Consider the following 26581-nt stretch of genomic DNA (forward strand, 5'->3'; position numbering starts at 1 on the left):
TATTCTTACTATTTTTTAAATTGAGATTTGTTTTTGGGGGGGCGGAACTAGACTCCTGGGGTCAGCATTTTTTCAGATTTTACTGCAAACCATCATTATTCTTGTGAATATCTTTGTGGGTCCATGAATTTGTGTCCAAGTGCTAAGCTCTTTTTAATTTGGTGAGATTTAATATTGGAATAAATTTGATGTACCTGTGCCAGGAAGGGGGGAATGTTGATCCTCTAAATGTTGAAATGCAGCTCCTCTCATTCCTGGCCATTTGCTCCAGTGCCTAGCGCTGATGGATGTTGGAGTCCTGCAACAGCTGGCAGGCCACAGGTTCCCCACCCCAGGCCTGTATTGTAGAACCCCCTAACTTCAGCAGCCCCCATCTACAGAGCTCTGCAAACCTCTGTTGACAAAGAAATTTGAACATGTGCTTAAATCAAGAGGCCTCTTAGTCACATGTTTAACAAAGGCTATTTCAGCCAATAGGCTGTAACTGGAGACTTGATTTTATATTGCACATCTGTTACCCACCACTTCATTATGTTATTAAGGTGACACTTTGGGGAAACTTTGTAGTCATAGTCTCTGCTTCTAATGGATGTTAGAGAGTATGAAAAGTTAGAGCTGAGCTTCATGTGCAGAAAAAACACATGATATATTCCTCCCGGGGCTATGCTACTTCCCTGTGGAAGGGAAGAAGCTATGTATATTTGAATGTTCATGTTTCCGCATGCATGTTTGGGTTCATAAGTGTATATGTACCTATAATCTTAAACATACATATAGCCATAAACTGAAACTTTCCTGTATGTGAAATGTTACTTAAGGAGAGTAATTAAACTTCTCCTTTGCAGGCAGACTTTCCACAGGAAAGGAGCTTTTAGCATGATGCAGAGTGTTAAGTCACTTGACTGTGCACTTGAAGGGCTACGGACCCATAAGTGCTGTACTGTGTGTATATGAGCCCTTACCCTTCTTCTTAATGAAAGTACTAATTGTAATATGCAACCTTGTTATTCAGTTAATGCCACTGAAAGGAGTCAAGTTTCTGCTATGTTAGTGGTTTGAGATTGCTTTAACTCATCACAAAATCATCTTTCATCCCGCTCCTGGTACTGCGCAATGTGGGAGCCAGTTTTATGTTTTGAGAATTGATTAAAGAAGTTCAAAACTGGAAATAGCATGCTGATCCACCAGCTGTACTTGCTTGTCAGACATCAATGTGAAAATTAAGGACTAAACCATTACCTACTACTGTACTCCTGTGTGCACTAGGCTCATCCACACTTACTTTTTGCCCTGCACTTTCTAGACACAGGTCCACTTTTGAAAGCTCCATGTCAGAGCAATTTCTTCTTCTTCTTCTTCTTCTTCTTCTTCTTCTTCTTCTTCTTCTTCTTCTTCTTCTTTCGCTGTTTTCCCCAGGAACACCTGGTGTTTAACATTGAATTGGAGCAAATGGCAATTAAGGTTTTCTGCAGATTGCCATTTACTCCAGTTCAGCACCGGAGAGCAGGTTTTTGCGGGTAAAGAGCTGGGGGAAAGAAAGAAAGAAAGAAAGAAAGAAAGAAAGAAAGAAAGAAAGAAAGAGTGGTAAGTGTGGATGAGCCCCTGAGTGAGCATTTTACGTTGATCTGTACATTGCTTGCACTGGTGCAATTCAGAGCTTGTGATGTGATGTACCCATGTTATCTAAAGTGCTCACTTTGAGAAAATAGAACATCCCACATTGAAGGGTTTGTTTGGGTACCTTTCTGTCTCAGAAGCACCCTTTTAACATTTTTGGTAACCCACCAGACCTGCTGATTATAGTCTAAGATACCAGCATAAAATTGGCTTTATGTGGTAGTCATTAATGTTAGTGCTGTCGCTTTTCTGCTGGTTTTCATTTTGTATAAAATGAAAATTGATTGATCTCCAGGAATGTTAAGGCTCTCTACCTTAATGTTAAGGCCAGCCACCTCTTCTCTGTGTTAGTATTTCAAAGAGATGAAACATCTCCAGGTCATTGTGACTCAGTAGATCATGTTGCTCCGAGTGCTACAGCTAGCAATTCATACTGTATTTCTGTTTTATAAAAATCTGTATAATAGAGAAAATGATGGTTATAAAAATTAACCAAAAAGCTGATGTTTGTGCAGGATTCTGAAGCTATGGTGCATATATGTTTATTGAGTAGTGTATGTTAATATATCATTCAAGCTTGCTTTTTCAAGTTAACAAACAACATTATTTCAAAAGTTTGTTTTCCCCCCAGCTGAACAGCCAAGTCAACCATTTTTATTCAAATCTCCCAAAATAAGAGGTTATAACAATCTAAGCAGAGTTAATCACTTTTAAAACCCTTTTGTTTTAATAGAAGAGTTAAATATCAGTAGGATTTTTATTATTCATAGCCAATGGCCATTAAAACATACATCACAAAAAACCAAGAAAGCTGAAGAATAAGTCAAACATACACACTTACAGATTTGCAGATTATCAAAACTTTAAAAATCTGTTGACAGTCAACAAATACAATGCAATATAATTTTAATCGTGTTTATGCAGAAGCATGTCCCACTAAGCTCGCTCAGCGTGGAATTACTCTTTCTAGGTATTTTAGCCTGGCAGAATAGTCCTAGCTTTCCAAGTGGTCGCTGCTTTCTCAGCCGCAACACTGAGAGCAAAACAACATTACTTTTAAGTACCATTGCAGCTACGACAGTCTTTCTCCCAGCAACCACAGCATCAGCACTAACTCTCACCAATCACAGAGCAGCATGCTCATAGTACCTTACCCTTAGCCAGGCGTGGACTAAGTCTGTGCTCACGATTTCAAGATAACATGCTCATGCAGCCATTCAGCACCCTGCAAACAGAAGACGCTGCTCACCAGACAGAAGGATACAGTGCCTTTCCAGGCAGCATAAACAGAATGTGGGAATGTACTGTAAATCTTTTTCATTGAAATAAGTGGAACTTCAGATTGTTTAACTTTGGCAGTATCATGCATATAGTCCAAGACGCTGTGTGCTTCACCATTAACGGGTAATCATAATTTGAATGTGCTGCATCTATGTGTTGTGTGTGATTTTATTTTATTTTATTATTAATTTTTGTAGAAAAGGACTTGAGAGTTGTCAACAAACATGTTCAGCCAAAGCTCATTTCTTTTTCTGTCTCGAAACAACTTGCTTTCTTATTTGTTTGGTGAATCAATCTATATTTAGGGTTATGATCAACTAACTTTTACTCAGAGCGTACTATTGAAATTAATGATGACTAAATTAGTCCCATTTATATCATTGTGGGACTACTCTGTGTCTATAGCTTTGAAAACTGCATGCAGTGAGCATGAGCCACAGGCATCTCAGGACTCCATTGCCCATTGTGACAGAGGTAGTCCCATTCTCCTCAGTGTCAGGGATTGTTGCATGCATACAGCATTGAGGCATGTACAGAGCATTTTTCAGTACTGATGAAAACACACCCATCTATTCATGTCCTTCTCCATTAGTGCCTCATACTCCCTGTGCATGCGAGTGCACATGCATACACACATGGGCCCCAGGTCAAACGGAATGCCTGTGAAAAGCTTTGCTACAAAGGAAGTGCAACTGTTGTAGTCTTATTTGCCATTTGTCCTTTCTTCATGTTCCCACACCTGCAGAACACACAGTATCCCCACTTAACCCATGCACCATAACCCATACCTCTGCCATGGATTGAATTTGGGTTGGGATTTATGAGAAGTAGACACAGGTGGGTTATTGATTTGCATCATTAGAAGCATTTGGGAACATGCTTCTGCTTAGCGTGGAATTTGGATTGAGCACAGGAGACGAGACTACTAACACTCCATTCCTTTCCCCACAGCATTTTGATGGTGGTAATTTTGTCAGCAGGTTGCATAGTCCAGAGTAGGAGGGTGATTTCCTTCAGTCATCCCGGGGTGGGAAATCACAGTGTAGCAGACATGACAAAGGTAGATGTGGCCAACCAAGCAGCAAACACAAATTAGAGAGACAGAGAGACAGAGAGAGGTTTGTAAGGCAAATCTGTTTCAGAAGAGGGAAGGATTTGCTGCTGCAGCTTTCATTGTTCTATTTTGATAACTTGCTTCACCTACATAAAAGAATGAGTGGGTCTGTTTGCACAGCACTAGGAGGTAAGAAACCTAATTCGATTTTATTAAAACTATTTTGTGCATTGAGAATACTGTAGCAGGATTTTTTTTTCAGGGTATGGATTTCCCCCCGAGCAGTGTTGAATACATTTAATCAGCCAGAGCTGGGCAAAGGGATTGGGTGCTGCCTTGCACAGACAGCTTCCTCTTTGTCTGCTTCATGAGATCAAGCCTGGAGTGTGCACACTTTAGGTATAAAAGCAAGAATAAAAATGCTGAAGGAAAAGGACCCAGGCTACAAGATCTTCATTTATAATTTATGTCTTTGAGGAAGGATTTTGAGACCAGTGAGTGTTTTACAAATTGATAAGAGCTATTTTTTTTCTAAAAGAATTAACACTGATTAGAATGTATTCTGATCTCCCCCCCAGCCCCCTTCGCCCCACCCTGCTGGCAACAGATATCCAGCAGCTTGAATTTAAAAATGCTTTCTATAAAAATATTTCTCTGCTAGCTAGGCTTAAATCATTAGGCTGTACCAGGACAGTCCCAATTCATTTCAAAGAGTCTTGCTACAGCATATATTTTAAAGAGTACCTACTACAATGGATAAAAGAGCTGTATGATTTATTTATTTTTTTGTTACAACAATTAAAATATAACGCATTCAAATGTACTTCCAGTACATTTTCATTCTTCAGCAATTATGCCATATGGTGGAGGTCTTAAGTAGCAATATATGACCTTTAAAATTTAACATTATAAAGCAAACTAAAGAGAGGCACAAATCGAGACCCCTTTATTGTGTTGCTGTTTTGCTGCATTTTAGGCAAATTCATACAATTTAATTTGATTGTCATAATCATGCCATTCTGGGCCATGGCAAAGCATCATTGGGTCTCACATCATTCACTGAACTGTATCTCCCATGTAGATTACTCCAGCTAGGAGTAGGAATAAGCTTTCATACATGAAGGATTGCTTGCTACCTCCTGGGGGGAACAGTCTTGGAATCAGGATGTCTGTCAAAAAGGATTGGAAGCAGTGAGGGAAGAGTAGTTTGGACTGGGCTAACCTACATACTACATAAGTGGTACTGGAAGTCTCTATAAGGAAAGGCAAGCCACACAGGCATTTTTTGGGTGGGCTAGAACATCTTAACTAAAGCACCTTTCTCAGCTATCTGCTTAAGAATTCATATACCTTCAGCACCATTCCAATGGAGCTGGCATTGACCCAGGACTTTGGGGTTATGCCCACAGATTGGTTTGCAGACAGCTTCTCCATATACTTGCCCTGCAGTGAGTCCTTTTGCAAATTCAGCTTTTACTTCTTTTAAAAGAAGTTAAGTTCTAATTCTCTGCATAGGAAACATGGATGGGGAGGCTGATTTTAAAAAGTGTGAAAAGTTGGGGAGAAAGCTGGCACTCCCTTAGAAGTGAAAACACATAACTTTGTGTGTGCGGACTAGCAGAGGATGAGCAACTCTCTGTGCAGCAGCATCTCTTTCCACCTTTTATTCTGGTACAGACACGTACATAAAGAGCAAATGGAAGAGCATTTGCTTTTACTGCTCCGTGTAAAAGCCGTTGACCAGTTAAGGTAATGACATCCTAAAGTGAAATTATATACTTGTGTTGTGTTTAGAATGAAAATTCATTTGTGGGGGTGGATGAGGGAGTGAAGAAATCTGCATAGCTTCCAGCTTGAAAGGCACTGATAGAATCATAACTTTATACAATGAATAATAAAAAAGGTTGATAAAGCAAAGTGAAGTCCTTGTACCCTGTGAAACTTCTGAGTTCCACCTTTCCTGAAGCAGTCACCTGTGGCATCAAGGAACTTCATTTGCGTCCCTCTAATGGCAGTGCACAGAACTGCCCCTGGGAAAGTAATGAGAAAAATGGGTGCACTCATGCAAGTCTTTAGATCACGTGAACTACACTTGAAAATAGCAATTACCTGTTTCTGGTTTGCTTTTGCATTGTGTGTTAGCAATAAGTGGAGGAAGTTGAAATGTGAAAATAATAATTTTTGTAGGTTTTTTGTATGTTGGAGCAAATCCTGGACAGTAAGCTACAAAGGAAGATCAGCTGAAGAGGACCTCTGCTGAATACAGCATTCAACCAGATACCAACTTTCAAGCTTTGTGGATGCTTAGTCAAGCTTTAACTTTGTTTCTAGTCTTCCCAAAAGCAAAGCGTGACATAATGAGTTTACTTGTACCACTGTTCAGTAAGAGGAGATTGTGATGCTTAACCTCTTTGTTGAAGTGAATTTGTTTGTTATCTTTAAAGAAAAAGAATTCATTTGTGGCTCCTTATATACTGCCTGTTTTTTGTCAGTGGCTAAGACAGTTCTTGGGTTATAATAGTCTGGGATAATAGTCTGGAATAAGTAGGAACCCCTATATGGTATGTGTCTGCAGTACATAAAGTTATCATTCAGTAGAGGAAGGTGCAGGGTCTGATTATAAGAGCAACTCTTTAAAAAGATACTCCTAGGGGCCATACCTGATGTGATGGATGCAGTTACATTTGCTGTTCAGATGTCTGCCTGTACAAATATAAAGTAATGGGTGGAAGTCAAACCTTTGCACCAGAGAGCTATACGAGTGATGGAAACTCAACTGGAATTGAACCAGGATGGGGAGAGGTGTGGCTGAAGTGATGGAGCACAGAAAGGTAAAACAAGGAAAGGATCTTGTTCCCATCACCAACATGCGCCTCATTTGCAAGCACTGTAGCCCGCATACTCACCAAACTCACATGACCAAATGGGCAAACTTGGGAACAGACATATGTGATTGTTCCTATCACTATACTTTGGCCTGAGGTGGTAAGTTGGAGAAGTTTCCTAAGAGAGGGCAAGCAGTGATGTTTGTTTCCTTGGATTGCAAACATGCCCTGGCTGCATACATTAACTTCATTATTCTTTGGTGATTAGACAACATTTTTGCTTACTGATGGGATGATGAAATGATACCCAAAAGTTTCAAACCCGTATTTCAACAAATCATAAAAAGATTCTTCTGGATTTGGTTTTTTGTTTGTTTGTTTGCTTTATGGAGGGGAGACCTCTTTTATTCTGCCTTGCTTGCTGATGAATGTCTAGTTTTGTCCCAGTTTCTTTTACTTTTACTATATAATGTGGTTCTGACACATGCTGTGGCAAATTTGACTCATATCTAGAATATCCTTAATCACTTAGGTGTTTGGAACAAAGTGCTTGTTTTGGCTATTGGGTTCATTTGCCTTGTGGAAAGACATGGACTACTCTTCCTGTAGGCACCACAGAAAACATAATAAATGCATTCAAGTTGACCAATGCATTAAATGTGTGTATTGTGCCTTTGAGATGACATTGAGCTTAGCATGGTTGTTTCCTTTCATCCCATGATGTTGCATCAGTGTCCAGTACGTGTCTGCCTGTTTCCATTCTGTCTTGTGTTATGTCCTTCTGTCTCTTCAAGTTATCTGTGCAGTTTCTTCCTGTGTGTCTGTCTGTAGATGAAGGAGCTGAGGATGAGGTGGGACCTCTTCGCAGCAGCTCATGGCATGGGCCAGCTGCCACAGGGGAGAGGCGTAAGTTCCTTGCCCCTTCCATTTCAGTGTCTGTGCCTGATGATGAGCCCTACAATTCAGATGAGGAGTACTATGAACACCCTTTGTTCAGCTCCGAATGGACTGAAGCTAGTGGACCTCCCAGTGCCACAGCCCAGAGTGCAGAGGCCTTTTTAGGCTATGAAGAAGGTGAACAAAGCATGGTCCCACTCTTCCTCCTCTCCTCTACCCTGCCATGCCACATTCATTTCATCATTTGTGTCCAGGGCTGTCAGGTGTCAGGTTTAGTCCTAAAGTTTCAGAGTTTTATCCTCTACCTTCTCAGGGTCTTCAGGTCTGAGACCAGAATCAAAGGGAAAGGCTATTTTAAGCTTGGCTTGGCAGCTTTTGCTACAACCTCATGTTCATCATGGTTTTTTTGTGTGCTTTCCCCCCCCCCTTTTTTTTTCTTTGAACAGCAGACCTCCATGACACACCACAAATGGCTTTTGAAAGTCTCTTCATTTTCCAAAATAGGTTTCTTTGCAGTACATTGTGGAGTGGAGATGTGGAGTTACTTGTCTGGCTCTTTGGATTCCATTCTACTGTATGCCCCATTGAAAAAGTTTAGGCACTTGTAACATTAAAATCTCCTTGCTGCTCCATAGTTCTTTCAAATACAATAGTGTATTATTGATGGGGACAGATTGTTGAAACACCACACCCTGTGATTCCAGTCTCAAGGAGTGGGGCTCAAAACATAGCATTTTTCTCCTAGCAAGTGAAACTGACCAGGACAAATTTTGGGACATTTCTGAATTTATTTCTGGGGTGATCTATGGATTTTGCTTTAGTGGAGTGGGTTAATATAATTTTGTCTAGCTAAAACGGACTTGTATTACATATGCAAACATTATTTGAAGAAATAACATCATTTAAAGAAATAGACAAAATCAAGAAATAGACAAAATCAAGGAGACTTTGACAAGTATAATTACTTTTGACTTTCTGAAATTTAAAAGAAAAGTCGGAGAGAGATTCCATTTAAATTAATAGTGCAAGGCTAAGGAGTAAATCTTACACAAATCTGGAGTAGAGTCCCTAAGATGGTTGGATGGTACCTTGTATGCCTCCTTCCAGGAACTCCCCAGGGAGGTCATTTTGGTGCTAGTAACACCCCCGGAGGTGCACTCCATTGCCTCAAGACATACCGATGCCAACAGCAATGTTCCAACATAGATTTTGCAAGACCCGGCTCCAGAGTTCACCTGTGGTGCTCTATAGTCACCCACTTTGGACATAACAACGAATAAGCCATGGCTTGCATGTTCCCCATTCCATGTGCAAAGGGCAGAGATTCTGTTGCTTTGGGGGAACAAATCATGGTTTCTTACTCCATCTGAACGCAGCAGACAGTGGCTTCTTCAAACCACATTTATGTTAACAAGGCAGGCTATCAAGCTTCATTTTTGTCATTTTGCATTGCATTCTGTACTTGTCTTAGCATGCTGGCCAGCACCTATAAGGGCTTCTCTTAGACAGAACTGCTTTGTTCCTTGTTCCTTTTTCACAGCATGGAGCTCTGCCTCCAGTGAAGTTCTAACTGGCAAAATGAGGACAATGCTGTATATCTCATGTGGTTCTGCTCAATCTTAAGTATAGAGTCCATCCTGCAAAGAGCCTTTATCATTATGCAAAGGGTGGCAGAAAATACTTCATGAGCTAATAGAAGCGAAATCAATTTCCTTTTTAGCTTTTCTTTGGTTATGAAAAATCTCTTCTTTTATTCTTCCTGAATTTCTTTGTAGTACATCTATGGTTTAAATAACTTTGCTGTATATTGCTGAATTGAAGGTAAGCTTGTTGAGTGCACAGCAGTGCATGCAAAGCCTCTAAACTGAGCCCTAAAGGTGTGGCAATGATCTGTCTCTAGAGAGAGCCACAACTTCTCACATTGCTGCCTCTTGTGCCAAATAAGAATGCATGTTTCAATGATTTACAAAGCAACCCTATTCATACCTACTCATGTATTGAGTTGAATGGGGCTTACCCCTGGGTCACTATGACTAGGGTTGTAGCTTATTCAATGCTACAGTATTGTTACTTCACAAGGGCAGAATGGGTTTGAGTATTTTTAAGCACCAGGCGAATATGTGTTTATTCTATTTAATTTAAAATATTTGTACCTCACCTTTCCATCCACCAGGATCCACAAAGTGATTTTAAACAGCAGTTTAAAAGGAGTTATCAAAACATAAAACAGCAATAAAATAGCAACATAAGCAATAAAGCCAATGCCAAAGCAGCAAGAAAGCAACCATTATCACAGGAGCCAAGCAAGTTTCCCTCTGGGAGGAGTTGTATTCTAGGCACCAATATTGAGAAGGCCCTTTCCTGAACAGGCATTATCCATTAGATGACCGGGGGGGGGGGGGGGCAGACATGGAGCCTCTGGAGATGACCTTTGTTCATGAGTCGGTTCATTCTAAAGAAGGTGGTTTGAGGCATCCCAGTCCCAGGCTACACAGAGCTTTAAAAGTCAAAACCAACACCTTAGATTGAGCCTTAAAACAAACTAGTTACATTTTCTAGAGCTTTCAGATGCAGCCCAATGTAATGCATATTACAGTAATCAAAAGGGCAATGTATTTTGTTTGACTATTTATTAGTCTTTTTCAAAACCATCAATCACCACCACACATCTCCATTATCATAGATAACAATTTCTTTCCTACAGTCGTTTCCACCTTGGGAACAATAAAACATTTTCAGCTTTATTTGATTACTGTGGCTTGCCCCAAAAACATGGGCTATGCATACCATTTGGCAATTAGGAGTGCTCTGCAAGTTTGCAGACTCCTGGCCTTATCTCCTCTTTCTTTCTTTTCAGCTTCACACGCCCCTTTCCTTTTCCTTCCTTGGTTAGCATCAAGACTGAATTGACATAGCCATAGGTAACACTACCCATAGTTAGATTCTAAACTAGAAATTGAGACCAGGATTAGAAAGTTGTCTCTGGTTCTAAAGCTAATTATGGTTAGCGGTTATTGTAACTATTCCAGTTCAGATATAACAGTGAACCACTGCTAACTCTAACTAGAGAAGGGAGGGAGAAGTATGAGGGAAAGGAGCATGGAAGCTGTTTACCAAACCATGGTTTGACAGTCAAGAACGGATGATGTTTGAATCAGACCAATTTTCAACACAAAAAAGAAGACATTCAGCATTACAAATGGCATTGTCAGCCATAACAATTAAAAAAAAATTAATGTAAGCTCACTCTGCTTCATGGTACTAAAAATGTGGTAACAGCTAAGGTGACACAAATGTATAAATTCTGTGCAGAGCTGAAAATGTTGTACATGGGCAACCAGTTTAATGTGTGCATCTTGTGTGTGTGTCTTGGTGTCGCCTCATTTTTCCATCCTTTCCCCCTTCTGTTCTGTCAAAGAAGAAGAAGAAGAAGACACAGTTAAAGGTCCAGTGGCTGATGAACCCAAACCTGCTGTTCCGCTTGGTGAGGAATGTGAGAAAATGAGTGATCCTGCTGAGCCTTTGCAACAGGCAGAGGGCTCCAAAGAGGCCCAGCAGGACTCCATTTCTGAAGACCAAGTGGCACGTAATGGGGAAAGTGTCACCCTAGTTGAGGAGGAACCCTTGAAAGCCAAAATGCCTTCCTTGGGTGAGGAAGGTGTGTCCTCCTTAGGGACCTGCATGTGTTGGCTGCATTTGAGCTGTTCTCAAGCTTCCTCCACTCTGCTCCATTTACTCTTTCCCCCATTTAATACCCTCATGATTAATGCTCTTGTTATTATGCTTTGAGGAGTGCATAACAGGCAAGCCAACTGTGCAAATGCTGTGTGATGATGACATGGTTTCCCACCACTGCAGCTGATTCCTGACTTTCCCCCCTAACCATGACACAGTATGCTATGCAGCCAAGCTGATATATCACAAAGCCTTCCCTCCCTCTTCATCGCAGATGTGTTTGCCAGTCACATTGCTGATCTGTGTATATATTTTTTACTTTTTGTTTTTGATGCAGAGGTTCATCTGCTTTTCATTTCAAGAAACCAGCTGATTAACCTTGACTATGACATAAAGAGGCTTAAATTGTACCGATGTCTTTTGTTTGCAGTGTATTTTTGCTTGTGCTTCAGTACATTCTGGCTCAATTTTTCCAAGGCTGCTGCTTTTTATGTCATATCTTTGCCATTCATTGCAGTCCACCTTGACCCTCCTTAGCCATTGCCAGAATTTTTTGTTTTCATCTTTGTTACCTTTCTTACAAGTTGATGCTGAAAATTGAAAACCCAGTGCGGGAAGAAAATTTGCATGGATTCCCGTGATATTTTGGAAACCAGAATGAAGAGCAAGATTATACATTGAGGGTGAAATCCTGTGTTACTAAGTCAAACAAATCATAATGAAGCTCTTCTACTTGAGGAAAAACTAAATACAAGTTCAGAGTTTGACCTCCTAATGAAATCTGTTAACCCTGTTAACCAGATTAGGCTGTGATCCAGAGTGTACTCATATTCTCAAGCACTTCTACAAATAATCGGACCAGAATTCAGCCTAACTTTTAATGGAATATTTGTGGAAAGTTTGATTAAGAGTGAAATGATTGAACACTAAGAATAAAAGTTGCTGAAGAAAAATCAGCTTAGCTTATATGACCTTTTAGACGAGGATGTCAGCATACGTTCTGTAGTACCAATCTAGACTAGATATAGAAGTGTTAATAGCAATGGGAGCTGTGGGGAAGGATTGGATTGGGATTGCAGCAGTGGAACTTCACTCTGATATAATTCCTATTAAACCCCACCCCTTTCCAAGCAGTTTCCCTGCAGGTCAGATAGCACCTATTGGAGTCAGGGGTCTCAACTCGAAGATCCTCTCAACAGCTGCTATTCACACTTTTAAAAAAAATCACAGAAGATCCTTTTTATGGGTGATCTGATACACAGTACATATAACATTATTTCTGTCAAAATCTCTCACAAATAACTCCCATTAAAACTTAAGTCATAGACTAAAAAGATGAATTCTCTAATTGACCAGTAACTGGTTGAAAAAGAGTTCCTAGAGGGCAGGAATAAAATGACAACTTTTACGATGAAGTAAATAAATAGTGTGTAATTCGCCCTGGCCCAATGTTCTGCCTTAGGAATGAGTATAGTTTCACCTGTAAAAATCCTTAAGTCAGGGCACATAGGAAGGAATTCAATGTCATATTATTAGTACTGTTCCATCAGTACAATAATGTCTATTGCTAGACAAAACAACCTCTCCTTGTTTTCCCACCATGGAAAGAGCTTTTTAACCCACCTGCCTTGCTTGCTGGGCTCAGAAAGTTAATGAGAAGGCTCCCACAAGATCCTGTAGGAGACTTGCAGGGCTTTCCCAGAACCCAGAAAACAAGGCGGGGAGCTTAAAATCTCATCTTTCATGGGGAGGGGGCAGAGTGTAAGGCCCACTCAACATTGGCTTCAAACAAGTAGGGATGCTCACATGGGGCAATTTGTGGTGTGGGGTCATTCTGGCTTTGTGCAATTTTGCTTATATGTGCAATAGCCAGAAATGTAACCCTCATGTAAGATGAGCTCTTACCTGTGCTATCTATCTATCTATCTATCTATTTAGAAAATACTTAAGAGATGGAGGCTAGACTTGATAGATGTATACAGCATTAAACACAAACTTAGAGAACTTGAGTAGAGAGAAACGATCCTCTCTTTCACATCAAAATCGACCAGAGACGTTAAATGAGCAGCAGTTTAAGGTCAAATTACACAACTGTAGTCCTTTGCCGGAATCATAATTTACAGAATTAACTAACACAAAATATGATGAGGACCATTGTCTTGGATGGCTTCCTCCCCGCATATAAACCTGTTCAGAGAGAGCAGGTTGCTAAGTGGCAACTAGCTGTGTTAGCTAAAAGTTAGCCCTCCAAAGACAGCATACCTTTGTTCATCAGGTGCTGAGCACTGTCACCATGATGCCTGGCTTGTGAGCTTCCAGAGGCACCAGGCTGGCCGCTTTTAGAGCCAGAATTTGGGATGAAGGTGTTTCCAAGCAAGGGGATTTATATGAACTGTGAAGCATATAGTGCACTTAGCTAGGGGGATTAGGGGCTTCCAAGCTTGTTCAAATGAAACAACTCTGCTAAAGGACAGCTGTTTCCCAATTTGGAACAGGTTCTCTGGATCACAGCCGTAGTGTGGATCACAGTTCTTAACAGGTTTATCTCAGTCTCTCACAGTGCTAATCTGATGTAAGAATGTGATCATTAAAAATAGTGGCAGTGTTGCAAAATGATCATTTGTGGGAAATGAAGCAATACCAAATATTTCCATAGAAATATGTGACTGTTGAGGGACGTGGGTGGCGCTGTGGGTTAAACCACAGAGCCTAGGACTTGCCGATCAGAGGGTCGGCAGTTCGAATGCCCGCGACGGGGTGAGCTCCCGTTGTTTGGTCCCTGCTCCTGCTAACCTAGCAGTTCGAAAGCACGTCAAAGTGCAAGTAGATAAATAGGTACCGCTCTGGCGGGAAGGTAAACGGCCTTTCCGTGTGCTGCTCTGGTTCGCCAGAAGTGGCTTAGACACGCTGGCCACATGACCCGGAAGCTGTCTGTGGACAAACGCCGGCTCCCTCGGCCTATAGAGCTAGATGAGCGCGCAACCCCAGAGTCGGTCACGACTGGATTTAATGGTCAGGGGTCCCTTTACCTTTCCCTTTTATGGGACTGTTGATCGGGATGAATTGTTTTTCAATTTCCTGTTCCTGGGTTTAGAAGGATACCAAGAACAATATATACTTTGCAGCTGAATCCTAGACATGCTTACTCAGAAGTAAGCTTGCTGAATTCAGTGGGGTTTACTCACAAGCAAGTGTGCACAGGATTGCAGTGTTAATGTTTATTCCTTTTGAAACTGATTTCTTTTGAAACAAGTGGGATAAAAATTGTGCTGTATGCTGAGCTGAAATGGTTCCCACTGAAATAATTATATATGTTGAGAATACAGAATTTTGCCAAGATTTTTCAGGACATTTTTAAAGACATGTGTAACCATGATTGTAATATGATGTTGTAGATTGCATTATGCAGGCCCTGTAATTGTCTGAGGAAACAAAGTCTTATTAAGCATGGCATATAATGTTTAGGAAAGGCATCACTATATAAAATGTTACCAAAGGATATAGGCAAATGAAGAATTACAATTTCCATGAGTTTTAAATAAGAAAATCTAAGGCTTGAGCTTTTCAGCAATGTGCTGGAAGCTGCAGTGGCACTGATTTTGTTTTGAATCAGTGGTAGATCTTCACATATTAGTATTTAATGTCTTTAATGACAGTAATCTGATTTTTAAAAATATATGAAAGGGGGGGGGAATGTTCCTCCTGTAATAACTGAAAATTGGTGAATAAATTGCTTTGTAACTATTATTTGATTGAGCTCAAATAAAAGGAATCATATCATTAAATGGATTTAGAGGTTTGAATGTTAAATATAATGTGCAGCCTATCACAAATATTATGCCTATGTATGACTGTAATTCAGAATTTATATCATTGAGTGATATCCATTGTCAGGCAGAGAAGGCCTGTTGAAATCAATAGATTTAAGTTATTTAACTGATTTCAGTGGGTCTATTCTGAGGATGACTAACATTGGATATCACCCATTGTAGCATAAAGCGTAATAAGATGAAGTTGGGTTTATCTGTAGTGTAATGCTTGTGAGGAAACTGGCCTATGATTTTAAAAGCATAATAATTTGTCATTAAACTATAGGTAGGTTTGCATGTATCACAGGAGTTATTATTAATACTTTAAATAAAGATTTGCCCCTCTAAAAGAGAGAAAAACCATCTGTTTAAAAAAGACCTCTAAAAAGGTACCATTGCATGTGACCCCCCTTTTTTTAACCACTCTGCCATGCCAAATAATGCTGTAAACTAGTCTGCTGCTGCCTGTGAATGCTTTAAGTAATCTGTTGTAAAATCCAATCAAACAACTACAGATTTACTTGCAGCTTCGAAGATGGAAATCCATGAGGAGCATACAGGCCTTTTTGCAGCTGAGCCATTAGGCCCAAAGGAACCAGAGAAAGGAAGTAAGACTAGTGAGCAACCTATACACGATGCCTTAGTTCAACAGCCAGCAAAAACCGAGACTTTAGAAACAACAGAATCACAAGGCAAAGGAGAAGAAAAAATGCTCCCAACCCTGTCAGGACAGACCTTAGATGCCAGTCCACAGAAGAAAGAAGACAGGAATTCTATAAAAGCAGATTTTGATTTCACTGGAGAGCCACATCTACATAAAGAACCGAAGGATTTGTCAACAGAGCTGCACAAAGAAAGTAAAACAGATGAAAAGGCTCCAGAGGCCCAGAAACCTGCCGCTGAAGCACAACCCTTCAGGTCTAGAGATGGCCAGTTTGATGCTATAAAAAGTGACTTTACCTCTCATGAAAGCATAGGCTGTTTCTCATCTTCAGAATTTACAGTGGGCCAAAAAAGCACAGTTAAAACTGTGTTTTCTTCTGAAACTTTGCCAGTTACTCTACATAAATCTGAGCCACATGGTAGTAGAAACATGATGCAAATATCTACTGCTTCAGAGATTGCCAAAGATAGAAAAATTGACAAAGAGCAAGCAAAAAAACATGAAGAAGAATTTGAAGAATTGACTTCTCATGCCTCAAAACAAATTACAGTGCAGACACCCACCCAGAATGTTCCTCTTTGGGAGGAAGAGAAAGATATGACAGAGGATGAAAGCGACGAGGAGGGGTACTCCATTTCCAGTGGACAAAAGCCCAAGATATTAGATGATCATTTTTTTAAAGCTCATGGCCAACAAACAACTGCTTTAGGTAAAGAAGTAGAAGGAGCTGATTCTAAAAAGCCATCTGGTACTCTCAAAGCAGAAGAAGAGTTGGAGAAAACGGAGGTTTCATCAACATGGGATATTAAAAAAGAGGAAAAGCATGGCACAGAGAGTTCTGCAGAAAGACTCAGCCAAGAATTACTTCCTGAAAAAGTAAATGAGCCTTTAGATAAAGCTGTATTGTCTGCAGCAATAGAGAAACCCACTGCTGAACCCAGCAAAGAATCTCTGCAAGGAAAGGATGGGAAAGGGGAAGTGTTCTCAGCTGCAGATTCAGAAGCTCACAAAATGCAGATAGAGGAGGATAAATCAGGAATGTCTACATATTTTGAGACTTCCACCCTTAAAGATGAAGCTTTCAAGAGTGACATCCTACAGCAAGGCAATGATTACTATGAACTGAGTGATACTAAAGAGGAGACCTACGACCCTTACCATAAAGATTTCATCATATCTAAGAAAGACACTGAGCAATTTCAGCCAGAGGCATATCAACACACCAGTATACCTGCTCATGAAATGGGATACAGCACCCTTGCCCAGGGCTTCCCAGATGATTCTGAGGAACCTAGTTCCCCTACAGAAAGAATGTACACCATTGACCCAAACGTATATGGGGATAAGAGAGAACTCCACAGTAAAAATAAAGATGACTTAACTCTAAGCAGGAGCTTAGGGCTTGGTGGGAGATCTGCCATAGAGCAGAGGAGTATGTCAATTAATCTGCCCATGTCCTGCTTGGACTCTATAGCACTGGGGTTTAACTTTGGGCGGACACATGACCTTTCACCACTAGGTTCAGATATTATGGATAATGCTAGTGGCGATGAAGGTGATGATTATTTGCCAGCCACTACTCCAGCAGTAGAAAAGTCTCCCTCCTTCCCATCAGTGAGCAGGGAAGAAGATGAGAAAACTGAAGAGTCCAAAGTAAAACAAGGAGGAGAGATCCAAGTGGAGCCTTTGTGTGAGTCACCCATCCTGGCTAAAGATTATTACAAAAACGGGACTGTGATGGCGCCTGATTTACCTGAAATGTTGGACTTAGCAGGCACAAGGTCAAGAGAAGCATCTGTGAGTGCAGATGCTGAGGTAGTCCACAGGAAGTCTGTTCCTTCAGAAGCAGTTGTAGAGGACAGTGGAGTGGCCCAGCTCCTCATGGCCGACGAGAACCATATGACTCTAAAAGCTGACAGTCAACTAGAAGATTTAGGTTACTGTGTTTTCAATAAGTACACGGTGCCAATGCCATCTCCAGTACAGGACAGTGAGAATTTGACAGGGGAAAGCTGTCCCTTTGATGAAAAAATTAGAAGAGGTGTCATTGCAGACCTTTCTTTGATAGAAGTGAAGTTGGCAGCAGCTGAGAGAGCCAAAGAAGAAAGAGAGGCCTCTGGGGAATCAGCAGTTTTAGGCAAAGAATTTGAGCAGGAGAGAAAAGCTATTGATAAACTAGATACTGTGCTAGAAAAAAGCGAGGAACAAAGTGACTCTAAAGACGTTTGTTCTCATGAGGACACTGAACATGAAAAAGCAAAGCCTGCTTCAACCTTAGAAAATGCAGGTGATAAACATACAGTTGGACTGGAAGAGAAAGGTTCTTCATTATCTGAGAAAGAAAAAAAAGCTGTTCACATTGCTGAAGAGACAGGCAAGGCAGAAATTTCCTATAAACCAGACTATGATGCTATAAAGCATGAGATGGATTCTGCTGCTCGGCAAGTTGAGCAAGAAAACCAGACTAAGTTAGGCGTTCATGTCACTGAGCCTGTTACAGAGCAAGGCACAGATGAGGGTCAAGAAAAGACCCTCTCAACATTGCCCCAAGATTCTGCAAAAGCAGAACCTGCTCAAATGAAAGATGCCAATAAACTGTCTGAAACTGAAGTTAAGGAGAAAGGAGCGAAGCCGGACCTGGTTCACCAAGAAGCAGTAGATAAAGAAGAATCATATGAGTCAAGTGGTGATAATGACCAAGCACAAGAGGGCTTGCCTGTAGAAACTTTAAAACCATATGATGACAAATTAGAACTAGAAAGCCCTTCTTTGTTGGAAGAGGAGATGGCATCACAATTGACAGTGGAACAACCAGTTACAGAAAGAGGTGCATATAAAGCTACCAAAGACGAAACAACTGAAATTCAAATGGAGAACATATCACAGCCTAAGGAAGATAATGTGGAATCTCTAGGATTGGAAGGCTCTGTAAAAACTGAGGCATTGCAGGAAGAAGAACAAGAGAAGGAGAGTAAGCAAGCAGAAGAACAAGAGGAAGAGATCAAACAAGCAGAAGAACAAGAGGAAGAGAGTAAGCAAAAAGAAGAATATGAGGAAGAGAGTAAACTAGAGCAAGCAGAAGAAATTAAGCAAGAACAGCAGAAGGAAAAGATCATGCAGGAAGGTGAGGAAGAGAGTAGACAAGAAGAAGAAAAGAGGAAGCAAGAGGAAGAGATTAAGAAAGAAGAGATTGAGCAGGAAGAAGGAGAGATGAGGCAAAGAAGCAAAGAAAGGGACTTTGAGATACCTGGTGAAGAGCTTAAGGTGTGTGAAGCTGTCCCTGGGCAAATGCCTGAACTCAAAGGAGTAATAGAGTCTGTGGTTACAATTGAGGATGACTTCATCACAATAGTGCAGACCACAGTCGATGAGGGAGAAACCAGCTCCCACAGTGTGCGCTTCGCAGAAGCATCACCGGCTGATACAGAAGAAGAAAGCGTCCATCCTGAAGTGGAGGTGAAGGTGGTGACTGATGTCGAAGCAGAGAAAAAAGAAAGCTGTCTGGAAGCTCCTGGCTCCCCTGAACAAGAAGAAATCCCATTGACTGATTACAAGACAGAGACGTATGATGACTATAAAGATGAAACAACCATCGATGACTCCATCCTGGACACAGACAGCATATGGGTGGATACTCAAGGTGTGCCTTATCCTTTTTTCATTTTTTTGTTTCTGAAATTATTCATTAATAATTAATAATTAATAATAATTAATATTACCACATTCAGGAATATTGTTAAAATAATGACAATAGGAAATAATCTGATTTTTAAAAATGAAATCCCGCTGAAGCACTATTAACATTTTACTAATTCTGTTTTTTGTTGTTGTTGTTGTTGTTATAATTTACTCTGATCCTGCAGATGATGATAGGAGCATCATGACGGAACAGTTAGAGACTGTTCCTAAAGAGGAGAAGGCAGAGAGAGAATTGCGGAGACCGTCTCTTGATAAACATAAAAAAGAGAAACCTTTAAAAACTGGGAGAGGCAGGATTTCTACTCCTGAAAGAAAAATAGCTAAAAAGGAACCTAGCACTGTCTCCAGAGATGAAGTGAGAAGGAAAAAAGGTTCATGTAATACTATCTTTTTCCTATAATGCCATACTGTGGGTTGTTCACCTGTTTTATAGGAGTATTTTAGCAGTACACATTTAATCAAGAATATTCATTTGTGTTAACAGCAAGGCATTCAGTCTACATTGCTTCCAGCCACTCCAGTTTAGGCTGATGATTTCTTTCTTTTATGGAGTAGGAAAACGTCCTGTATGAGAATTCAGCTCTGCTTACTTGGATTCATTAATACCAAATAAATAACACTAGCATAAAGTCACGTATGTACCATGACTTTGCTAGTGCTCTGGGTAGCCATGTGGCAATCTTTCCTTCTGCTTAGTTGCCAAATCTAGTATGTAAAATATCCCACTATTATTCCCCATGTGCAGGAGGCAGAGAATTGTCAGTGGGCACCAGTCAGGGGCGCGGGTGGTGCTGTGGTCTAAACCGTTGAACCTCTTGGGCTTGCCGATCAGAAGGTCGGCGGTTCGAATCCCCGTGACAGGGTGAGCTTCCATTGCTCGTTCTTAGCTCCAGCCCACGTAGCAGTTCAAAAGCATGTCAAAGTGAAAGTAGATAAATAGGTACCGCTCCGGCGGGAAGCTAAACGGCGTTTCCGTGCGCTGCTCTAGTTCGCCAGAAGCGGCTTAGTCATGCTGGCCACATGACCCGGAAAAACTGTGGACAAATGTCGGCTCCCTTGGCCAGTAAAGCGAGATGAGTGCAGCAACCCCAGAGTCGTCCATGACTGGACCTAGCAGTCAGGGGTCCCTTTACCTTTTACCAGTCAGATCTGTGGCTCCACTGGGTTTTGAGCCCTGGTTAATGTCCAGCATTTTGTCCAAGCCAAAGTGAGGCCTAGATCCTGCAGATCTGTCACTTAACAAAAAAAAACAAAAACCAAAAAACCTCAATTGTTTGCACCAGTGGAACATAGCACATACCCTTCCAGACATAGCCTTGGAAGCTGCCCAGTACAATTGCAATGCTACATGGCAGGAGTGTGCAGGCTGGAGTGGGAATATGCCCTCATTCTATGCAGTTTGTACAGAAGGTGCCTGGCTTGCACGGTCAGAGTGTGGTGACAGGTAAAGTGATACTTGCTACCCAATGAAGGGTCAGTTGTTGCCTGCAACAACTACGAGTCGTCTCTGGGCCTTGGTAGGCTCACATTCTAACTGAAGGTCTAAAGCATGGTACCAACAGCCAAAATGTCATGTTGAAATATATTTCGGTTTCTTGGTTTTTTTTTTTATTTCTGATTGTATGCTCTTGTTTTCTTGTCTATAGCTGTATATAAGAAAGCTGAACTTTCTAAAAAAGCTGAAGTTCAGGCTCACTCTCCCTCCAGGAAAATCATTTTAAAACCTGCTATCAAACATACTAGACCAACTCATCTCTCCTGTGTTAAGCGGAAGCAGACAGGTGATTGTGCTGTCTTGAATTTATGCAACGTGGCTGGCAAACATAGACATTACTATTGTTATTATTATTTGTAATCTCATTGCTCTACTGGCTGCTCTGGTTTTGATTTTAGTTTTCTTACTCCCCCTTCTGAGACCTTTTTCTGCTGTCATGAATGATACTGCTTTTTTGTATTATGCATTTATTTATTTGTTTGTTTGTTTGTTTGAACAGAGACCATGATCATGTATGCTTGTCATGCTTGGATTTCCCAAGTTCTGTAGTTGTTTCTTGGCATTGTGGTTTGACAGTGGTGTTGTAGAAATTTCTCTGTTTTGCCTTGTTCTGTTTTATTTTCTCTCTCTCCATTTTGCTCTGTTCTGGTGGGAAGTGCTAATGGCTTTAAACCATGGTTTACATTTTTTTCATCTATATCCCTTTTTTTCCTCATGCATAATAAGAAGAAGCATTTCAGCATTGCTCGGCTTGTATTTATATTGTATGCATTAGCTGTTTCAAATCTATTAACGTATTTTGTATATTGAAAGTTTTATGTATTGAAACACAAAACCTTCAGGGCGAATTGAGCTCTGCCAGGAAGTGGAAAGTGAAGAAATCTGTAGTCACTAGGACTATGAATCTATAACTTTCCATCTTTTTCTGCAATGAGGACCTTGGACAATACAGGAGGGGAAAATAGGGGATTCTTTCAGTTTATGCATCTCTCTGTTGTCATTCAGAGGAACAGAAACTTGGGCTTTCCAGGGCTTTCCAGGCAGCGAGTGGAAGCATAAATGGATACAAACCTACAAGGAACGACGCTGTGTGATTTGCACTGAAATGAAAAAGAATTGGATTTGCACAACCCCACCATTTTAGTTGGATCTGCGTGCGGAAACTTAAGTGGATCATGCACATGCTCTGCCTCTTCACACATTCACACACTAACATTATTTGATCCCTATCCTTCAAAGGGAAGAAGAATAAAAAGCATCCTCATTCTCTTTCAATACTTTTATGTAAAGAATTCATCAGATGATTCTACTAACTCCAGGAAAAATGTTTCTCTCACCCAAGCACTGGAAAAATATTCCCACTCATTATTTTCTTAGAATATAAAATTGTAAATAGGTGTGTCATTTAATAACTTACAAATATAAGAACTCTTCTTGTTAATAGACTAGATCTCTGTATCTTCAGTTTAATGCCGTGTAGTAACCAAAACCTGCAAAGCTTTTTAAAAAGATTAACCCAAATTATATTGAGAGAAAGTTGGCCTTTCAGTTATTTTCTTTTTTTTACAAAAGGAGGCTATATTTCATTTTCAAAATAGCTGTAGAGATTATTCCTCATCCACTACACAAATAAAACTGTAACTCAGCAAATATATCCACATAGTGTATTACATATTTTGTGGTCTATGCATGTTGATTCACAAAATGAGTCATTAGGCACAGTTGGACCCACTAAAGTAAGGTTCATGCCAGTAGGGCATGCGGGTGGAACTAAGTGCATCCCGTCCTGTTTCTGGGCGGATCTTTAATGGGAACACTTTTAAAATCAGCATGGTAACACACATTTTTTTTTGGGGGGGGGAATCCTCTTAAACCTCTATGTTTACATGGAGGAGACTATGTTTTTCTGTACAATTCCCCCTGAGGGTGAAAGAACGTTATCAAATCATCTCAGTTTAAAAGTAAAAATAAAAATTTAGAGGAATGAAAGTAGTGCCCATCCATTGGACCATCATAAAGGAATTCACAGGGCTGCAGGTTCTGAAGTGGGCTCATGATCCAATACTGGCTGTTAGCTACTGTTCAAATCAGGTGAGTCTTTTTTGGAATCCAAGTTCAGCAGATTCAAGACCCCCCACTTCCAGCCAATCCCTGCAATATATAGTAACCACTATCCGGATTAGGGTTCTGAGACAGAAAAATGTGCAATTACTATAACTACTGGGTTCTGCTTGAAAAGATCACCACATGGTGATGTTAACAATGCAACTAGATGGCTGGCTGTAGCCTTTAACTACATTCAGCCTTTTGCCAAGTGAGTTGCGTTTTCTCTGACTCCAGCAGACCCTCAGAAACCCAGAGGTGGGAATTACAGGAATCTCCATGTTAGTAGAGACCCTACATATAGCCAGTGTATACATTTCTATGATTAATTTCCCTGACTTTTTCCTTAGGTAAAAAGAGCTGTTGGTGGCTTCAGGCTAAGTAGAGGTGCAGGAAGGGAGAGAGAGAATTTTTTACCTGCTGTCTGTCAATTCAAAATTTCCCTCCCTGTCCCCAAGGAGAAAAACAACTGGTTGAGCAGTTTTGAGCAAACAATGGCTGGCACGCACGCACATGTGTGTTGGCAACAATGCTCACTTGTCATATGAAAGCCTCTCCTCAGTTTTCTGTTCCACATGAGCAATGATCAGCTGTCAATATAAAGAATACATGAGAGGCCTAAGAGATGATCTAGTCCTCGCATGTGGAAATCCATCATCAATGCAAAGAGAAGTAGGTATTGGTGCTGCGATCCACAGTTCCCTACCGCCACAATGGCTGAGCTTGAAGAAATGTGCCTTCTGCATGGTTTGTGACAGCAAACCAGGATCTAAAAGTGATTTTCAGATCCTGGCCTATTTTCTCTAACTAAAGTTTAAACAAACCGTAGTTCCCCAAGTTCAGTTGTCACAGGGAACTGTAATTAGCTTAGTTTAAAAATTGGGCGCAAAAACATTCTATCTCTTCTGAAGTGGAAAAGAGGAAGGGAACAGGGAGCAGACAGTCTCAAGGCCAACTGTGGCTTGTGCATCTTTATGAACTTGGTCTATAAGTAAAAGGTTTAGAGGCTTTTTAAAAGAAAAAGCTGAAAATGCAGGGAAGGCTTCCCCCTGTAATGATAGCCTTAGAGATCTTGGGAAGCTGGTAGCCAGTGCTCTTCTCTTAGTCATGAAAAGAGTGCAGATTATTTGACTGTATTAGGCCAGCCTTGTATTTGTTTCTGATGGATTTTACCCAGTTTTCCAGTTGCTAATTTCTAAGCAGGAAAAGATAAGTCTCTCTAATGCTAGGATTGTGAGCTGATGTTGTTAATGTCCTTGTTTTAAAATTCTGAATTTTGATGAAAGAAGTGGTAATTGCAAATCATGGGTTCTTCAGAATGCTCTTAGTTTTTTATAAAACATTTCTCATATTCTCTTTTTCTTGTATGAGTAAGCAAATTCAAAGGTCACTAGCAGGTATATTTTTCTATAGTAGTAATTTTGAATGTATTTACATGAAATGTAAGTCCCATTAAATTTGTCAGTGTGACTTTCTGCTGTGTAAACATGCAAAGGATTGGCGTTAAGAATGGTAATAGAGCTTAGGTTCTAGAAAAAGAAACTAATTCATAAAATCAAGTATACCTGCAGTTGTTCTAGAATTTGATTCAGAGTGGTTTTCCTTCTTTCTCAATACACAGAATGGAAAAGAAAAGAAAGGAATTCTTTTAGAAAGCATTTTAAGTCACCACTACCATCCAAACATTGTCGTAATTTGTACTTCACACTTTGATTGGTTGAAAATGTAAGACTGTTCTTCCTTTGTGACATCACAACATTGATATCATAGGGCAAACGGGCATCAGCTCAGGCTATGTGAACTGGGTCAAACATGTATTAGGCTTGTCTTAATCACCTTAAATTTCATGGTGTATGCCCCAGGAGTAAATATGTTTCTTGCATGATTAAACTGTTAGCCAAACTCCAAAGGACAGGGTGAAGTCATGATCCAGGTTCATTGTTCAGATGGAGGAGTTGTTATGCTTTCAGGTAAGTCAGCAATAAAGGTGTTTTGCCCTCATTTCAGAGCATTGGATTATTGGTTGGCAGTGGATGATTGGAGTCTAATAAAAGGAGAGGTATCTGTTATGGGGATAGGTGAACAGCAGCAGAATTTATAGGGGGGGAATTATACAGGCATTTTGTACTGAACATTCTCTGCCAGATATTGTTTGACTGAAACTCTTTCCTTTGTCTTCTGCTTTGATACTCTCCGCTACAAATTATCATCTGTCTTTAGGTAGGATGTTATTTAAGTGAGGGTCACATATCAAAGGAAAAGTGCAGTCATGTTGGCAATAAACTTGAGTTCAAACCATTGGAACTGTAGGCAAACAAGTTTTGCCACATTTGCCTAGGCCAATGAGAATCAACCATAGGTGCCTCAACTAAAATTTGAAATAGTTTAACAAATGGAAGACTCAAAGATGCCTTTTGCCCAACAGCTGCCTTAGCAAGCATTTCATAAACTACACTCTCTGCTACTGTTAATAACAATGTGTGTACAGCTCAGTTATCAGCGGATGATCAAAATAGCAGAGCACATTCAAGCTCTATGCATGTTTTATAAATACCAGGAAGTAAACTTGGGGACGGGGAGGGGGGAGTGCAGATGATCTTGCTCGCTCCTCCCTCTTCATCATCATTTTAGTGATCTTGTGGAATGATTTTTCATTATACAAGCATATATTGCACACACTGGATTTCAAAGTACCAACTGTGGATTCTGAACTGGGCCCTTGGTCCAGTCCAGGGTTATGATTCATCATGATCAAATAATGTGAGTCTATTTTAAAATCTGAGTAGAGGGGTTTCCCTGCTCATCCCATGTTCACAAAAGGTCAGAGAAAGATACTATGATATTATGGTTGTTGATTGCCTGAAAAAGATTCCAAAATTATCCAGAACTCACGTTGCCTTGGAAAGCTTTCTACATCCTTGCGCAAGACAGAGAAAACCAGATAACCTTTTTTTATTTGCTAGTTTGAATTTGTTTTTTTAATTAGCATTAGCTATTGCTAATAATGAATTCATTTGTGTCTTAATATTGCATGGCAATTCAAACTGAATATGTTAAGGGTGAGTTTGAAATTACCATTAAGGGTCTTTTTCTTTCTGTGTACCTAATAGCTGCTGGTGGTGAAACAAACCAAGGTCCTGGGGTGTTTAAGCAAGCAAAGGAAAAACTTTCAGTGAGTAGACTTGTTTTCTTTTTTATTCATGTTTTCACATTCATTTTTGTATTCCAGATGATTTTATGGTCATATCTGAAAGACAGGTGAAAATCTTTTAGGAACCATTTGCCAGTTTTAAGACAATTGATTTTCAGAATTACTCATATATTATTAAAACTTCCTAATTGGTACACACTGTAGAATGGAGATTGGCAACATATTAAGCTACTAAACTATGTATTTAATTTTCGATTCACTTAATATGGTACAACCACAATAACCTCAATTGCACTGTTCTTTACCAATTG

General features: G+C 40.3%; 1 protein-coding gene and 1 long non-coding RNA gene across 6 annotated transcripts in view; one reads left to right on the forward strand and one right to left on the reverse strand.

Moving 5' to 3' along the window:
* MAP2 (microtubule associated protein 2) overlaps positions 1–26581 on the forward strand; it is a 314133-nt gene that overhangs the window by 252842 nt on the left and 34710 nt on the right. For 2 of the 4 annotated variants that reach the window (XM_083625909.1, XM_083625910.1), the window contains 5 exons: positions 11093–11332; positions 15686–19462; positions 19686–19892; positions 21168–21302; positions 26230–26291. In XM_083625909.1, the coding sequence (XP_083482035.1) occupies positions 11093–11332; positions 15686–19462; positions 19686–19892; positions 21168–21302; positions 26230–26291 (4421 nt within the window). Of the gene's footprint in view, positions 1–11089; positions 11333–15685; positions 19463–19685; positions 19893–21167; positions 21303–26229; positions 26292–26581 lie in introns of all 4 variants that reach the window. The other 2 variants (XM_083625907.1, XM_083625908.1) reach the window with 1 other exon arrangement.
* Positions 8793–23763, reverse strand: LOC310743465. Of its 2 annotated transcripts, none has more exons than XR_014539041.1 (3): positions 22434–23763; positions 11761–11939; positions 8793–11078 (listed from the first exon to the last, which is right to left on the reverse strand). It is a non-coding gene; the product is annotated as an uncharacterized lncRNA (long non-coding RNA). The 2 variants fall into 2 exon arrangements; XR_014539042.1 differs by having other exon boundaries at positions 8793–11083.

Source organism: Podarcis filfolensis (genome assembly GCF_964270895.1).
Source record: "Podarcis filfolensis genome assembly, chromosome: 1".
In the NCBI taxonomy this organism is placed as follows: Eukaryota; Metazoa; Chordata; class Lepidosauria; order Squamata; family Lacertidae; genus Podarcis; species Podarcis filfolensis.